The sequence below is a fragment of the Nothobranchius furzeri genome, chromosome 5, assembly GCF_043380555.1.
Source record: "Nothobranchius furzeri strain GRZ-AD chromosome 5, NfurGRZ-RIMD1, whole genome shotgun sequence".
Lineage (NCBI taxonomy): Eukaryota > Metazoa > Chordata > Actinopteri > Cyprinodontiformes > Nothobranchiidae > Nothobranchius > Nothobranchius furzeri.
In genome coordinates this window covers 25,887,247-25,903,723 of record NC_091745.1, presented here as the reverse complement: position 1 = coordinate 25,903,723, position 16,477 = coordinate 25,887,247, and the positions used below count along the sequence as shown (strand labels likewise).

General features: G+C 45.2%; 1 protein-coding gene across 3 annotated transcripts in view; it reads left to right on the top strand.

Annotated features, from left to right (window-relative positions):
• Positions 1–16,477, top strand: part of rbfox3a (RNA binding fox-1 homolog 3a) — a 400,829-nt gene that overhangs the window by 352,597 nt on the left and 31,755 nt on the right. For 2 of the 3 annotated variants that reach the window (XM_054741306.2, XM_054741309.2), the window contains one exon: positions 7,852–8,103. In XM_054741306.2, coding sequence (XP_054597281.1) covers positions 7,852–8,103 — 252 coding nt within the window. Of the gene's footprint in view, positions 1–7,851; positions 8,155–16,477 lie in introns of all 3 variants that reach the window. The other variant, XM_054741305.2, reaches the window with a different exon arrangement.

Here is a 16,477-nt window from a genome sequence, read left to right as displayed (position 1 = left end):
CCAAATACACACACACACACACACACACACACACACACACACACACACACACACACACACACACAGATCTGCAATGAAACACTATGACTGCACATCAATGATTCACCAGACAGAAGCCCCCCCCCATATTGAGCCGACAGGGACTCCACAGGCATGCAACTTCTATAATTGGAGTGAAAACAGGGTGAGCCGGGAAAATGCTGCATCAGGGATTTGGTGAGAGCGACATGCAAGTTCAAACAGCCACTCAGCAGTGTCAACCTGCAGACCGGCGACTGGTTGACGGCATTGGCCCACTCGTTACCCACCAGGTGAGATGATGAGGGGAGATGTTTCTAAAAAGGGAGAGACACACTTCAGAGTTTAGATCCATCTCTGTGAAGATTTTAACTCTGAACTGCAGCGGCACTGGGACTCCAAACGAGTGCTTTAGCCTTCCTCCGGCTTCCTGCTATGTGCATTCCTGTTTCCTCATGTTACCTCTTCCTCTTTATCCTCAACGTTCCCGTTTCTTTGCGTTACCTCGGCCTCTTCATCCTCCAGGTTCTCATAATGCTCACCTTCTTTTTAAACATCACAGGAGCGAATCAGCCGACAAGTGATTGTACAAGTTTTCTCAAGCTTTCTAGAATTACCACCATTTCATCATGGATAATCACAGTTAATAACCCTTCTCATTAAGGAGACGAGAATCACGGGTCATTAATATTGTTAATATCTTCTCCCTTTCCTTCTCTTCTATCTCTTATCCCCGTTCTCTGCATGCCAGAGGGAGTGGAAACAAAAGGATGACTAAAAAAGAGCTTAGCGTGACAGTGATTAACCGATTGGGGTAGATGGACTGTGATGAATCAAAGTTATCTCTCAAATCTTAATAACTGGAATTAGCCCCTGATTAGATGAGCTTTGGCTACAGCGGTGAGTAGTCTCCCTTTTCACTTCAAAGAATTCCCCCCGTCTAAACCTGTCCCTCCCCCCAGCCCAAAACGAAGGCGGAAAGAGCTCGACGAGACAAATAGGTCAAAGGAAGCTACAGCCGTAGAACTGAACACAGAAGGAAGGAAGGTAAAGATAACGCAGCATTACACCTGATTTCCTACCTGAACTCCGTCTTTATCGGCTCTTCTTTTCTTTTTCCTCTAACACGCTTGCTGTCCAGCGGGAGGTGTCAGGCTCTCCATGACAGGGTCATAATGAGTGGCACTCTCCTCCATTTGCATATGTTTGCCTTTGTCACAGCGGTCAAGGAATGTCATGTTAAGATTCCTGCATGCTTAAGTAATGACATTTTGTTCCCACGAGAAACTCTGGCCTCCATATCATAACCCTCGCACGCAAGAGGGAAGGGAAAATGAATTAACATAACAATCAGCTGGTTCTAAAACAAATGTTGTCATTTCTGTCCCCCCGAGGAATCTAAACACACTCATCTGTAGTCTGCGAGGGACGCGTGACGGCACGATGGAATAACTTTACAGGCTCATGTGATCCGAACAACAACATCCAGTTATCGGTTCATCCGTGTCTTTGTGATCAATACCAATCTCAAAGAAGTCTTTCTCTTTGGGAGGGTTTTTAATATACTCTACTCTGAGAACATCAGAAGTAGAAAAGAAGAAGAAACTCGGAGAAGTTGATGAAAATGTTCTGTTGAGTGCTTCTGATGAGGTCAAAGAGCACGCCATCTCTTCTCTCCAGACAACAAGCCCAAACACCAAACTGGATGCATACCACAAGTTAATCCAAATGTTGACACCTAGTGTGAAGTAATTAGTCCCAGATGTAAATATCTGTTGTGCAACAAAAGAAGCGGCAGCACTGAAACTGACAATTATCTCCTCTTATGGTCTTGGCAAAACGCTACGGGTCTAACCATGTGGAACTGATGGCCTTTTCACACAGCTTCCAGGCTTATCTGGTGGTGCTTTTGTTTATTTATTTATCTGTTCTTGTTTTTTTTACCATGCAGCGCCTGAGCCCAGTCGACGCTGTGGCTGAGACAGACAGGTTCATTACATGTCACCAGAGTTCAAAGTGATCCTCTGTCTGCTCTGTTTATTAAGAGGCGCTGCGGTGTCTCTAAGGTATAGTAACACTCACAGTCGCGCCGCTAAGAGCAGTCCCATCTCGATGCGAGGTTCTGTTCGAGGCGCTTCGGCTGCGGTGTAATGAAGAAATCAGCAAGGGATTGAGGAAAATGAACTCGCTTTCTAATACCTCCATCCGAGGCCGTGGAGCAAATAAGTGCTCCCAATAACGAGGAAAAATCAAGTTAGAGGGGATGAAACACATGTGACACATGAAAACGATTAAGCCTCTCACAAAAGAGTAGCGGAGGAACATGCACCAAATCTAAATTGACTTGGACGCAGGGCGACGACACTCAGTGTTTATTCTCATGAATAGATTTTTCCACAAATGAGATGGAAAAATGGAAAGTAGGGAGTTTGCAGGGAGGAAATGTGAGACAGACCAAACAATAACCCACTCCCCAGCTTATTTGAAATCATAAACCTACAGTGGTGAAGAGCAAGATTCTGCGGTGGGGCTGGGGGTGGAGGGCTGAATCTCCCTTAAATTAGGTTGAGTCTCCCGTTCTCGGTTGCAGCGCTGTAATTGGTTGACTTGAGGGAGGGGAATAGCCGCTGCAGCAAACATGTGGCTCATCATGTGAAGCTCCGCTGAAGGTGTTTTGTTTTCTTGTTGTTGTTTACCTCGTCTCGGTCTCTCTGCTGGCCCACCTTGGACTTGGTGTGTGGCATGTGGTTGTAATTAACACAAGCTGCATCCTCTTGTGAGTGTTAACAGAGAGACTCGGAATAAGATCGCACGGCTCGCCTAATTAAAACGGACCCGGCTAGACAGCTTTTATTTATGTGCCTTCAAGACTAAATGAATGCCAGTTGCCTGCAGAAATCATTCCAGGCCGCGTCTCTTTGCCCGACTGTCTGCGCGCGGGGCTACAATTAACCGAGCATCAGCACCAGAGCCGGGGACAACAAGAGGCTTTCATGTTGTTGGCTGAAAACCGCTCACTGTTTCGTTTGTGTTGCATCAACTGATTGCCGTGCGTCGGCCTCCGCTGAGCTGCTTTTCACAGGTTGGAGCTGCTAGGGCCCTGCGGGATTCGTCACCAGCTTGCCACCATCACTGTCAGCTGGTCATTAAAACCAAATGAGCGTTGTTCTGGAGCCTTCGGATCAGACGAGAACAATTTTCAGGCGTCAAACAGCTTAAAGTTCACTTAAGAAAATGTGGCATGTGTAATTTGACAAAGGAAGTTGCCTGTGTGTGTGTTTTCCATGAAAGCATGTGACAGTGACTCAGTGTGTTTGGATTACACACACACACACACACACACACACACACACACACACACACACACACACACACACACAAGCTGTAGTGCGGCTTAATGTATGCTCAGAGCCGTACGGCAGGCAGGGCATTGGGTACAGTGGCCTCTTTGCTGAAAAATGATCCGACTTGCTAGTGCGCATGCTGCAGCTATAAAGCTGCCCACTCCATCACCATTCTTATTGCTAAGATTGATCAGCCCGCTCCCATTTGAGTGATTTCCCTCCAGATTCCATGCAATGCAATCAGTCGCCGGCTGTACTTTGCCTTTGCGTCGCTCTTTGACCCTCCATAGCAGAAACGAGTCAGTGCAGCACTCTGCTGGTATGAGTTCCTCGTAGCAACTCCTGCATACGTGCAGCTCTACCCCCCCCCCCCCCCCCCCCCCCACACACACACACACACACACACACACTTTTAAGCCGTGCTAAAAAGGATCAGGAATTTGCTGGAGAGTGGCCAAGATGTTGCATCTGCTGAGATGGAGGAGAGCCTCGACCATCAACGCTGACGTTAATGCCGGTGAGAGCGGAGACTGGCCCTCTTGGTGGTGGGCATCGATGCAGCGCCTCTCTGGCCTCTCTGACTCCTAATCCAGACTGTAAAATCATAAACTACATTCCAGAGGTGATCTCCTTAAGTAAGGGGCTTCCAATCCAATTTTAGACAGGGAGAGTGCTTGAGATTAGAGATAGTGTTTTTATTGTGCTCTTCAGTAAGAGAAGCACGGGACGGGTAACGGGAGAGATTGAGGAAAGGAGGGGAAAGTATGGGAGCTCAATAAGGGCGGCTCACTCTGGTTGCCTTTACTCTTCGTCAACGTGCCGTGAGGATGAGGCTGAGGCAGCTCGGGGCTGCAGGCCATGTAAGGAGGACATTGAAGTGTCGCAAAGGGACTTGCTTCTTTCTCATAAACAGGTCTGCAGGTAGACTGCCAGAGTAATGCCAACTCGTCGGGCTGTAGTGAACAGAATTCTCTCTGCAGTAGAGAGCACCTGACCCGTTTGTCAGAGGGCTTTTCATTAGGCACCGAGGACTGTTGCTGGGCCGAGTCGGCCCAGTAAAAAGGGCGTGTGGTGGCACTGGGACTAGCGTAGCTCGCCTGATTTGCATGGGCTTTTTTTATTTCTTCTCCCAGTTCATTTCCAGTTGAATAACTCGTTTGTCACATACATCAGAGGAAGGCGAAGATCATACGAGAGCCAGGGTTACTTTGTGTTTCGCTAATGAGGCCTGTACTCTCCGCCTCCCTGCTTGTGCCGTGCTGCCCTTTGAAACAGCAGCGACATGGTGCTGGAGCACTTTAGAAGTTTCCTTTCATCGATACCAAGCTCCAGGCAGGGATGCTGTTTGTGTGTCACTGGGCTCGGTCTCAGCCCTTTGTCCTTGTTTAAGACCCGAGTCAAAATCTAGTGAGCCCTGTGAGCTCTACGAGTCAAACTGACCTAGGAACCAACGTTTGGAGGCTCCTGGCTGTTTACAGGATGTTTCAGGCAGGATGCTGCTTCACAGAGCTCTAAACATGCGAAGAGTCAAACAAATAAACAAGGAGGCAAAGCTAGCAGCTTCATAAACGGTGAAATAAACATTTAAAAGCTGAGGCGTTTCAGGATTTAACTTTTATTTCTTATTTTCAGCAGAAAAACAGAACTCCAATACGCTCACAGTGAATTTGTTCCGATGCATTTTCAGGATTGTACTTTTGGGTCTTACTCTGTCATTCTTATTACGACTTAAATGGTTTAAGCCACATGTAATTTGGTTTCTAGTTGCCCGGACACGCCTTTGTGTACCACTCTGCTCGATTGGCATCTAATTGTTATTAATGGCGTCCAAGAACAGCCATATTTCTAAAATGTAATTTTGTTTTCAGCATGTAGATGATTATTTTTCTTGCTGTATTGATCAGCTGATAGTGGAGCTCACCTGTTTGCTTGGCAGACACGCGGTAGCATCAGCAAGATGAATCTGATTCTTTTACAACTCTGACTTCATCACAGACCCATGTAGCACAGCGCTAACATTTGATAGCATGCGTTGTAGCTTCACACGATGAGGTTAAAATGATTTTTGCAGAGGCAAATGCAGTGCTTGTATTAGGACACATCCTGTGCCAATTCAGGGCTCTCATTTTGAGCTAATGAGGAGTTTGCAGCGGACTATAACAGGTCCAGGATTAAACCAGAGAAACACAATTATATAGACTTAAAACTATCGTCTTTGTGACAGCTGTTGGTAGTGTCCCATATTTGTCACATGTTGTAAGAACTCAACAAACCGTGATCAGATGATTTTATTTTTGTAAAGTGCCCTGTACGTGCTAACACGTGTATTTTTAATCTAAAACTTGAATCGGACATACTGTCACCTACACATAGGTGCACACACGCTTCTCTTTAAGTTCTTCAGAAACACTGACAGAGTTTACAGGCGGGTGTTTTGACAAATAAAAGACGTAAGTGAAGCTTTGATCGCTTTAACAGCGTGAGGAGTGTTTGATGTACAAACGCAGCACCTTCCTGTTTCCGGGATGCTGAGCTCTCTTCCTCCGCTGGACCGTTGATGTGTTGACGGCCGGCTTGGGCAGGTTTAAAGGAGGATGCGGGATCCGGTGGTACTTTGAGCCACTCGTACCAGGAGGTGCACAATTTTTGTCTTTTTGTTTTGTTTTTTTCCCAGGTAACAAACATAATTTTTCTTTTAAAATGGGTCCTTAGAAGTTGAAATTTTCCAACATCAAGAGCTTCCTTGAATTAGGATACTGCAAGTGTGTTATATAATGCCATGACTGGAGGGAGAGAAAAAGTGGAGCACAGGGGTAGAGATTAAAAAAGTTTCTGCATAAAAAGAGAGGAGGGAGGAAAAGAGCAGCGTAAAAGAGAAGAAGGGGGAGGGATTGAGGTAGACGAAACACAGCATAATAAAAGGCGCAGAGGGGGGGGGGGGGGGGGGGGGGTTAGATTAGGTCAGGCAGGAGTGAGGGTCCAGTTCTCTTGCAGGAGGCGGGTCAGCCCCTCTCAGGGCTCCGCTCTTTTTTTTTCATTTAGATAATGGAGCATTTCGTTAATTGGCAGTGCGCACTGCGCAGTTTGGGCCGGGTTTGTTTGCCAACACGTCAGAGTAGAATTATTTCCACTACATTTACAGCATAGTGCTGCTCGGCTTCCTCTCATTAAAAACCTCCTGCCCAGATAGAGCGTTCTGTGGAAATCTGCAGGCAGAGGCCAAACACCGCTGCAGCAAAATAAAGAAGAGAGGAATAAAACACATTTATCTACTATCTCACCATCCCCAGCTAGCTTGTAAAGGAGGAGACGGGAACTTCTCCATCTGTTTACTGTTATTGTTTTCCTCCACTCATAAACCCTCACTTCTGGCTGCTATTGTGCTCTTTTCTTCTCCTTCTCCTCTCTTATCCACAGAGTTATGCGTCGCGCTCACATGATCTGTATCTTTAAATTTGATTGAGGGTATTTGCAGGGGGTGTTATTGGATTGCGGTGTTATTGTCTCACCTTTTCTCCCAGTGTTTTTGATGCCGGGATGGATATCCGCTCCAGCAGCACTGATCTCACTGTTCTGCTCATTAGGCCGGATTCACAGAGACTAGTGCCTCGCAACAATAAGACATGCACTTCTGTAGTCCAGCCATTACTGAGTTTAACAATGTGTACCAGCCAGAAAAGTCCATTATTCCTGCAGCTCATCATCCCAAGCATCCACACGAGACAAAGGGTTTGTGAAACAGCTTCAGTGCAAGGGCCCATCTATCACTTAAGTCAAGAGCAGAGACAAAAAACCTGCTGCAGAAACCACATACTGGGAGCTCTGGCAGCATATGGGAGAAGCAGGAAGGCTTCAGCGCTTTTTGAAACATGTCTCCAGTGAGAATTGACTAAAATAAAACAGAATGTTTTTGTTACATTTGTCTTTGTCCTCAAATCGCTCGTATTTTTAGACGCAAGATTAAAAAATAAATTAAAAAACGAGTTGTATCAGTGAGATTAAAATAATAACCTGAGATGGAAACGGGAGCAGCATGGTGTGGAGGTTCGCACAGAGAGAGAGAGGCTGCTGGGAGTATGAATGTAGAGCTTAGTGAGGGAGCAGCTGCTAGTTTAACAGACCTGTCACAGAAATCAAAGACCTTAATCAAAATTTTATCAATTAATTGATCTTTCCTCTTGTGCTTTGCCACAAGTGCAATTGAGATTCCCCCTGACTCTCGGCCCTCCGACTGCAAGGCATGCTCTACAACATAAACTATGTTCATTAGCAATGATCAAGGACTTCTCTAATGTGAGCTGAGGCGGGATTTGATGGCTGTTTCCCCCTGACTCATATACTTTGCAGGACAACGCTCCCTAGGTTGCTTCCTCGGTCTCAGGAGGAAGCTCGCATGCCTTTCATGCTGCTTGTACGAGTCAAACAATGTGCCTCATCCTTGTTCCGGCCGCGGTTGTGACCGTCCTCTCTCATTGTGTGTTTCTCACAGGGTAACCAAGAGGCCACCAACCCCCCAGAAGCGATGGCCCAGCCGTACACCCCAGCCCAGTACCCACCTCCCCCACAGAATGGCATCCCGGCAGAATTTGCGGCACCGCACCCACTTCCAACGCAGGACTACAGCGGGCAAAGCCGGGTTCCTGAGCACGCCATGACCCTGTATACGCCCACACAGACGCACAGCGAGCCGACCGGCACTGACAACAGCACGCCCACTATCACCGCCACCACGACCGCACCGGTCAGTGCCCTTCATCACCTGCAAACACTGTTCTCAACACGCTGTCAGCAAGTAAAAAAACATTCTTTTTATCATCATTATTATACCCTTTGAACACCATGTTTTTAATGAAGTGTGCTTTTGCAATTTGTCTCCTTAACAAAAGTTTACCCATTGAGTGTAAAAGTATATGAACATGTTTACTATGTGCTTTGTCTCTACCTGCATATGAGTTATGAATGATTCTGAGTGATCTGTCCCCACACGTATGCCTGTTTCACACCGAGTACAGAGCAGATGCAACCCGGTTTTCAGACAACTTTCTCAAAGACCAAAAATCATTGAGTCCAATCAGAGTGTTCACACCGGCTGCGGTGCAGATGCAAATGCAGAGCTCGGGAAAGTGTCTGCATGGAGTTTCTAGATGCTGCATGTGCATTAATTACACGAGCTAGACAGGAAATGAGACATGTTTCAGCAAGGTGCATCAAGTATGTTTAAAAAAAACATGTTTTATTTTATCAAAAGGATATTTTGCAACTTTTTCATATTGTAAATAATTTTCTTGAGCCAGTATATGCTAAAATGACCCTTTACAGGGTTAATTACAGGCCACCCAGCCCCTACCGCCCCCTGTGGCCAGAATATTCCACTTGCAGCTTTACACTGGCTGGCTGCTCTGTTGCTACTTTGAAAAGATGGAACTGACATACCTGGCGCTGCAGTCTGCTTCCAGCATGTTTCCTGCATGGACACAGCTGATTTGTTTAATTTAATGATGAATCACTCCTGTAGACTCTAATGAAGGCTGGGGAGGCATTTTAGCTGTTAGTTTAAGGTGTTAAAAAGACAAATGCACAGCCAGGAGCTAGGTTTTGCTTTCAGGTCTATAAACGGCCACAAGGGGGTGCTAAGAGCAAGCCAAAACTGCCAAGTTCCCCTTTAATAATTAGGGGGATATCAGTTCACAGTATATAATATTTCACATTATTTTTATCGGTGTATCGCTGTACATGTTATGTTAAATTTTTGGTGCCTTCGCAGGAGCAAATTTCACCAGACATTCTGTCCATGAACCGCAGCTAGAGTCAGTGGAAGTTTGTCTGGAAGCCGTACGGAAATCGGACCATATCCGTTCTGTTCTTGGTGTGAATGAAGCATCGGGATGCCTTTAGTTATTTGTTTAGTGCAGGGGTAAGCCACTCGGGTCCTAGAGAGCCACAGTCTTGCTTGTTTTCCAGCTATCTTTGTTGTTTCTGCTGTTGATTACCTGGATCAGGTGCCGTCAGCCATACAGAAGCTGCAAGTTCATACATGGCTGGAAAACATGCAGGACTGTGGCTCTCTAGGACCCGGGTTGCATACCCCCGGTTTAATGAAAAGCTTGACATGATGATTACATCCCCCTTTGTCTAATTTTACAAATCAGTTTTAGCGTTGCTGTGTTAAAAGAGGCTCAGTCACACAAGAGGTCTCGAACTGTTGCCCCAACAGGTTCTGGGAGAGAGCAGACCTGCAGAGTTCTGACGTGTGTTTGTACCGTTCTAAAACTGCGACACCACCGAACAGGAACCGTTCCACCACATTCCCCTATTCGTTCCGCCCCTGCTGCATCTAATATTAAAGTTAGGGGTAAAAACACAGCTCTTGTACCTTTAATCAAGCAACACATAAATCATAATAGAATGTGTTTACACATGGTTTTAAACAAGGTGTACAAACAGATTGTTTCAAGAGACGTCAGAAAATTATTTTCTGCATAATTTACCATGCACATGGGGTCCCATCTGTATTATTGTAATATGCATTTTTAATTGTCTCTACTGCCGACCATATTGCTGCTTTATTATGTCAACTCAAGTTGCATTTAAAAGTTTCACACTGCGCCTTAGAGAGAGCCCCCTCCACCAGAACCAGTGATGGATCTTCTTCCTCTTGCACATTCGGTGTAAACAGATCTGGTTCCTCTGTCTCAGATCTCACCTTGTAGTAAAAAAAAATACCAATCAGAGAAGCTTCATAAAAACAATCTTCATAAACGCTCCGTGTTGGCAGTGGGAAATAATGGATGGCTTTGATGTCCAGTGTTTGGTAGAGGAGGGGAGCTCTTCTCCAAACGTCTGAGGACGCATTTGGAGTTCTTTCCTAAACAACCGGAGATGTTTGATTTTATTTACGTGCAGAAGACTTGACATGCTGTCCTCAGGAATGATTCAGGCACTCTGACAGCCGGGCACGCCCTTCACCCCTTTTGGCCTCAGAGACGCTTCCCCCCAGCAGCTAATGACCGTCCAGTCAGATCTGTTAATTATCTCTCCGTGGACAACCAGATGCAATGGCCTACATCAGGACATGATAGCCCTGTTTCCCGCCTCATCGTGAGAGTGCATGTGTTTACATAGTTGTCACAGTTAGTAGAAATCAAGCCTCTGCTGGTAGCTTGTGGACAAAATCTAAATTATACATTTAATTCTTGTGAAAAGCTTTTCTGGCGGAAAACGTTTCGACTTGCATCGTGCGCTTTAGATGAAAGGGTGAAGGCTTGTGGAGGTTTTCCAGCTCGATAATGGTGGTAAAGATAAAAAAATAAGACCTTCAGACTGTCTTTCCTCCTCCAGCATGAGGACACCTGCTGAGGGGGGGTCACGGCGAGGCCATAGCCCCCCGAGAGGGATCTAGGTCACTCATAAAGAACACTGCTAATACTTCCATTTTCCCGGCCTCAAAATGACTGCACAGCCATGAATATTTGGCAGCAGAAAAGTGCCGAGGCAGCACGTGCAGCGCGATGGCGCATTATCATCGGCTTGTAATGTAGCAATGTTTGATTTGAAGATTTGTGTGACGCTCTCCAACTGCTCCATGGTTATTTCCTGCACTTACAGTAATGGCTGACACGCAGGAGAGTTTAAAGTAAGAGGGGGGGGGGGGGGGTGCTTGGCAGGAGGTGCAGCCTCCTCCTCATTCCTCCCCCTCCGACAGACACTGTGTGCCACTCCTCAGCTCGATCCTTCACTGTCTCCCTTCTCTCTTCATTTCGCATTTGATTTCGTTTCATCTGCTCGCCCGCTGTGAGAAAGAGCCCAGCGATGGTGGCCGAGGAGAGATGAGAGCTTGCCTTGCTTTTCCCTGCTCTCCTCCATTTTCTCTCTCTGCATCCACACCCTCCGACTCCCCACCCCATATCCAGCCATCTCTTCTCAGGGAGGACAGCGGCATGAGATTAGTGGGGTGTAAACAGAGCGTCTAATCCTTGGGGGCCACTGGTGTAGTGATGCCCACCGCTGTGTTCCCTGGCTTTAATGACAGAGCCGGCCCGTTTGCTCTGGGTGCCACAGACGGGCCTGGGTGCCTTTGATTAGGGCACCCTGCAGGAAGACAGATTGAAGGAGCAGATCTGCTCGCTGCATATCTCCCCCTCCTCCTCCTCCTCTTGTGGCTCAACTCTGCTGCGCTCAGCTCCTCCACCCCACGACGGCGCTTTGCTCTGCACATCTTCTTGACTTAAAGACTTAAAAAGAGTCAAGTGAGTGAAAATTCTGTGAAACGTATGGATTCTGTGTCAATTCCCCGCAGAGAGTGTGTGTGTGTTTTAATGAGGTGCAGGGAGGCTTCACTCCTTCCCTCTGTTTCTGCTCTTGTCTACCAGTCCCCAGTCTGTACTGGGAAGGTGGCGCTGTCCACGGCCATTTCTCTGGGACTTGGTTCCGCGCCGTGTTCAAACAAGCAGAGTTTAAAGCCAGCGACTTGAGGAAGAGAGGCAGCCCCCAACTTTCCTCCAAATCCTTAGAGACGGGAGTAGCAGAGAGCTGCCAGGGAGCTGCCGCTACCAAGAGAGAGAGAGAGAGAGAGCTCGTTATCTGGCTTGGTTCAAATAGTGTAAGGTTTGGTTGAATTTCATTTGTAATCATTCTCTTTTCAGATAACAAATTAAGGCAGTGGCATTAGGGCAGCACTCATTTCCAGATTTTTCACAGCCTGTGTCAGCGGCATGAAGACTTTCCAAAGGGTATTCTGGAGGACTGTGATAACACACACACACACACACACACACATCGGCATGCAGAAAACATGGACACACATGCGAACACCTACACTCGCTCTGTCGTGAGTTGTGTTTGTGGCACTGAGACACCAACAGGGTGTAGCTTTCGGAGATGGTGCTGATTTAGCTCTCCATGAAAAGGAGACGGCGGCGTTATGGGAGGAGTTTCTGACCATTTCTGCTCCAAACTCCCTTCTTTACCATTCAAAACCTCCTGAAACATTTAAAACACACACTCGGCGATAATACCTGCATTGTTGATTCTGTTATTACTCATTGCTATTTATTTTTTTTTACTTTGACAGTTTTTTAATTTGCCTTTTATGTACTTGCTTAAACATTGCTCAACACTTTGGTTGTTTTAAACGTGCTATACAAATAAATAAAGCTGAGTGGTTAATACCTGTTCTGGTTCAGGGGACCACCGGGCCTAGGAGCGATCCCAACCAGTGGATCATTTGATCCTGGACTCCACAGGAAAATGTATACATTTTGAAATGATGCTGCATGTTTTTCCACATTAAATTTTCTGCTAAATGTTATTAATACCAATTACTGATAATTACATGTTATGTTTTGATTGGCCAACGCCCCAGCAGAACTTGGTAAAAGTTGTGCGTGTTAAAAATGGTTCACCCAAAAACGATTAGATGTTCTACAGGTGAAACTCTAAACATTAGAAAATGGTGCAAAGTTCATTCATGTCAGTAATTCAACTTAAAATGTGAAACTAATGTAAGAGACAGACTCATTACATGCAAATCCAGATATTTAGAATATTGTGAACATGTTCAATATTCCAGACACAAAGTGTGTGTCTGTGTGTCAATTATCTAATGCACCCAAAACACCTGCTAAAGATTATTGAGCCTTTAGATGGTCTCTCGGTCTAAGTTGGATTACTGACATAAATTCACTTTTGCAGCACATTCTAGTTTTTTTCAGTTTCACCTATAGATGCGGATAACAGAAATTAATGACCAGAAATATGGATTTTTTTTATTGTTCTGTTTCTTTAACGTACTGATTATCGTGGCTTTTGTGCATTTTTCTACTCACTTATGTTGGATTCCAACGACACTTTTAAAGTTAAACTACTGTTTGTATTGTTAAACTTTAAGTCCACACCCAATCAGATGCAAATCGTGTACACATCATTAACTCATTCGCTGCCAGCGTTTTTCAGCGTTTTTACTGCTTTTTTAAGAGTCAAAGAATGTTGCACGCTATGATGACGTCAACGCCCAAACTAACAAAACAAAGCAGAGACTCACCTCTTACATCAGGAAAAATCCACGCATTTCGAGTTTTATCCGTTCTTTCGTAATCCGTTATGGAATTGTGATCGGCAGAAGCTTTTCTGGTTCGCGCCTCGCGTTTTTTACAGCAATGGCCCAAAAAGATCTCCTAACACATGGATGTTATGCTTCCTGATCACGTGACGTGTGACGTGTATGGAAGAACATTGGCTTTAGAGCTGGGATGTTTGTTCTCATGGTGCGGGGGCTCGTTTTGATGCAAATGAAGACTAAAGTCGTCAACGGCAGCGAATGAGTTAACCCTTTGATGCACGAATTATGAAATCTTCAAACATGCTGTTTTTAATAATTGTTTTCATTCATCATTAGGTTTGAATTAAACAAATTTCAATAAATATTTTTTGTAACAATAATTAACAAATAATTTATTACATGTCCACCTCAGTGGACAGCGTGTATTCTGAACATGAAATATGTTGGCTGGACTTACCGAAGTCCAAATGGAGGGGCTCACATGCAATAAAGTCTTCAACAGCTGTGCTTAATTGCAAAAAAAAAAAAAAAAAGTAACAGTTTTGAGTACCTGTCCACTGTAGTGACCATTATGCATCAAAGGGTTAAAGAAGTCTTCAGTCTTCACCGGAGTTAACTTTATTTATTTGGTCATTGATAAAAGTTTGTTAAAGACACAGTGTGTAATATTTTAATCTGTTCTCACACTTGTCCATTTCTATTAATAATTCTCACCAAAGTCTAAATAGTGCTAAACATCTGTTGAAAGCAACAGAGAACACAAGCCTGTGATTGGTCAGGACGCTGCTTCCTTTAACTTCACAAACAGCATCGCCATTCCGCGGTTTTTTGCCGCCATTATTAATGTCAAAAAATGACAGGAAGCGTGAATTTAGAAGTGGTGACTGGATAAAGAAGTGGAGAACTAATTATTTTGTGTTGAAGAGTCTCTGAAAAACATAAACGCAGTATAAACACACTAGAGGCGTGACTGCATTGATGGGAGGATGCCCCACAATAGCGCCACACCCTCGGCCGTCCTGGCAGAGAACTGCTTTAAACACCGACACACCATCGGACAAGTATAAAAGGAAAACATCTCCGCCAACACGTGTGTGTGTGTGTGTGTGTGTGTGTGTGTGTGTGTGTGTGTGTGTGTGTGTGTGTGTGTGTGTGTGTGTGTGTGTGTGTGTGTGCAAGCACAAGCTTGCTGAGGGCAAAGTATAAAGTAGCCTTTAGCGGCTGAAGCACACAGGTGCTGTAATGACTGATCAGACCGTTTCTACACATCCACAGGACACAGACAGAGGCCTCTCTGATCCCTGACAGGACTGTAGACAGCAGCAGAAACAGTAACTCAAAGCTGATGCGCGGTGTTTTCACTTTGCCTTTTTGATGCCTGTGGGCTTCTGTAGCTGCAACACCTACTCTGAACTGTGTGGCGCTAAGGAGTCAAATATTTTTACACACGGAGGCTTTAAGGACTTGAAGATGATTTCTTTTTGTTTTAAATGAGATGTTGTGCTGTAGTTCTGACCAGTCAGCATCATACCGGCAGTAAACTGCTGACAGGGCATTCTCAGTTTAGAGAATCAGACGGAAATTCTCATGGAGGAGCTACGCTAAAAGTCACTCAGAGCAGAAACCGCTTTAAATCAATGCTTCATCTAAAACAGCACAGTCAAAACTTTATGCACAACCCAAAAGCACAAAATTGGCGTAGCAACACAAACGATGAGAAGAAAGTGAGGTCAGCAACTGTATTACTAAGAACTGATGATAAACACCTTCAAGGCTGCGGCCTTTCTGCGTGGAGTTGCGTGTTCTCCCCATGCATGCGTGGGTTTCCTCCGGGTACTCCGGTTTCTCCCACAGATCACAACATGCCCTATATGTTATAAACTGTAAGTCGCTTTGGATAAAAGCGTCGGCTAAATAAATAAACATAAACATAATTTAAACTGCTAGTTTGTGTTTAAACATCCTGTGTAAATTAGTTGTTAGCTTGACTCACCAATGGCAGTTTATTCCCGAGTTTCAACACGGAGATCACGCTGACTGCTGCGTGATACTGACTCACAACAATACGTAGAGGTGTGGTTAACTAAAAATTATTTTTTATGATTATTTCTAATTATAATCAGACACTCTGAGGATTTTCATGCGGGCTGAACATGAAAACAGTCTCCTACACCTATCTCCCGCATCCAAGATCTAGGATGTAAGAAAATCCTGCCAGATCTACGTCACACTGTCACTTAACATTCACGGACTCACACATCTTGACTTGGCATTGGGAAAGTCGCTGTTGGTTTAGCATCCAGGAAACAGCAGAGAGCATCTCGGCTAGTACAAGCTAACTGTTAGCATTAGCAACCCCACTACACAGCAGAACTCCTCCGGGCTTGAGTTATTTAGGGAGATTAAACTACTGGTGCAACCTAAACATCCACTAAGATCGTCATTTTTGCTGAATGAGACAGAAGCAGATCTTTAGATATGTTTTAAAATAATGAATTTTCAGATCAAAGTCAGTAACATGGAGACTGAGAGACTGACATGTGCACCAGTCTGGAGCAGCTCTCTGTCCTGAGGTGCACAGCTGCCTCCGATTGTCCCGAGTTAAATAATAAACACGTTTTCCCAGAAAGTCTAGCTTATCACAAACTGTGGCTTGTCGCAGCCTTTAGGGAAGTCAATTGCCATCCCTTCCTGTCGTCTGTGCGTTGTTCCCTGGCAGAAATAATTGGAACATATAGCCCCAATGCAGCCTAACCATGTTGTGGATGACAACAGAAAAGAGCTCGTCAATATATTTCAGCGAGTGCAGCTCTATTAAAACATGGGAAATTGCTTTTATCCATCGCTTTTTGTGTGTAAAACAGTAAAATCCAGTTACTTGTGTTTTGCATTAGGTACATTTCATGTCCATGTGACCCAACACCCCAGATCAGACTCGCGGGGATGTTGTGCTTCCAAAAACACCTCCCAACGATTTGGCTACTTTACAGGAATCAGGGAGATGAGCTGGGTCAACCCTCTCTGCCCCGCTCATTCCCGGCTCTCACCAGTGATGGAG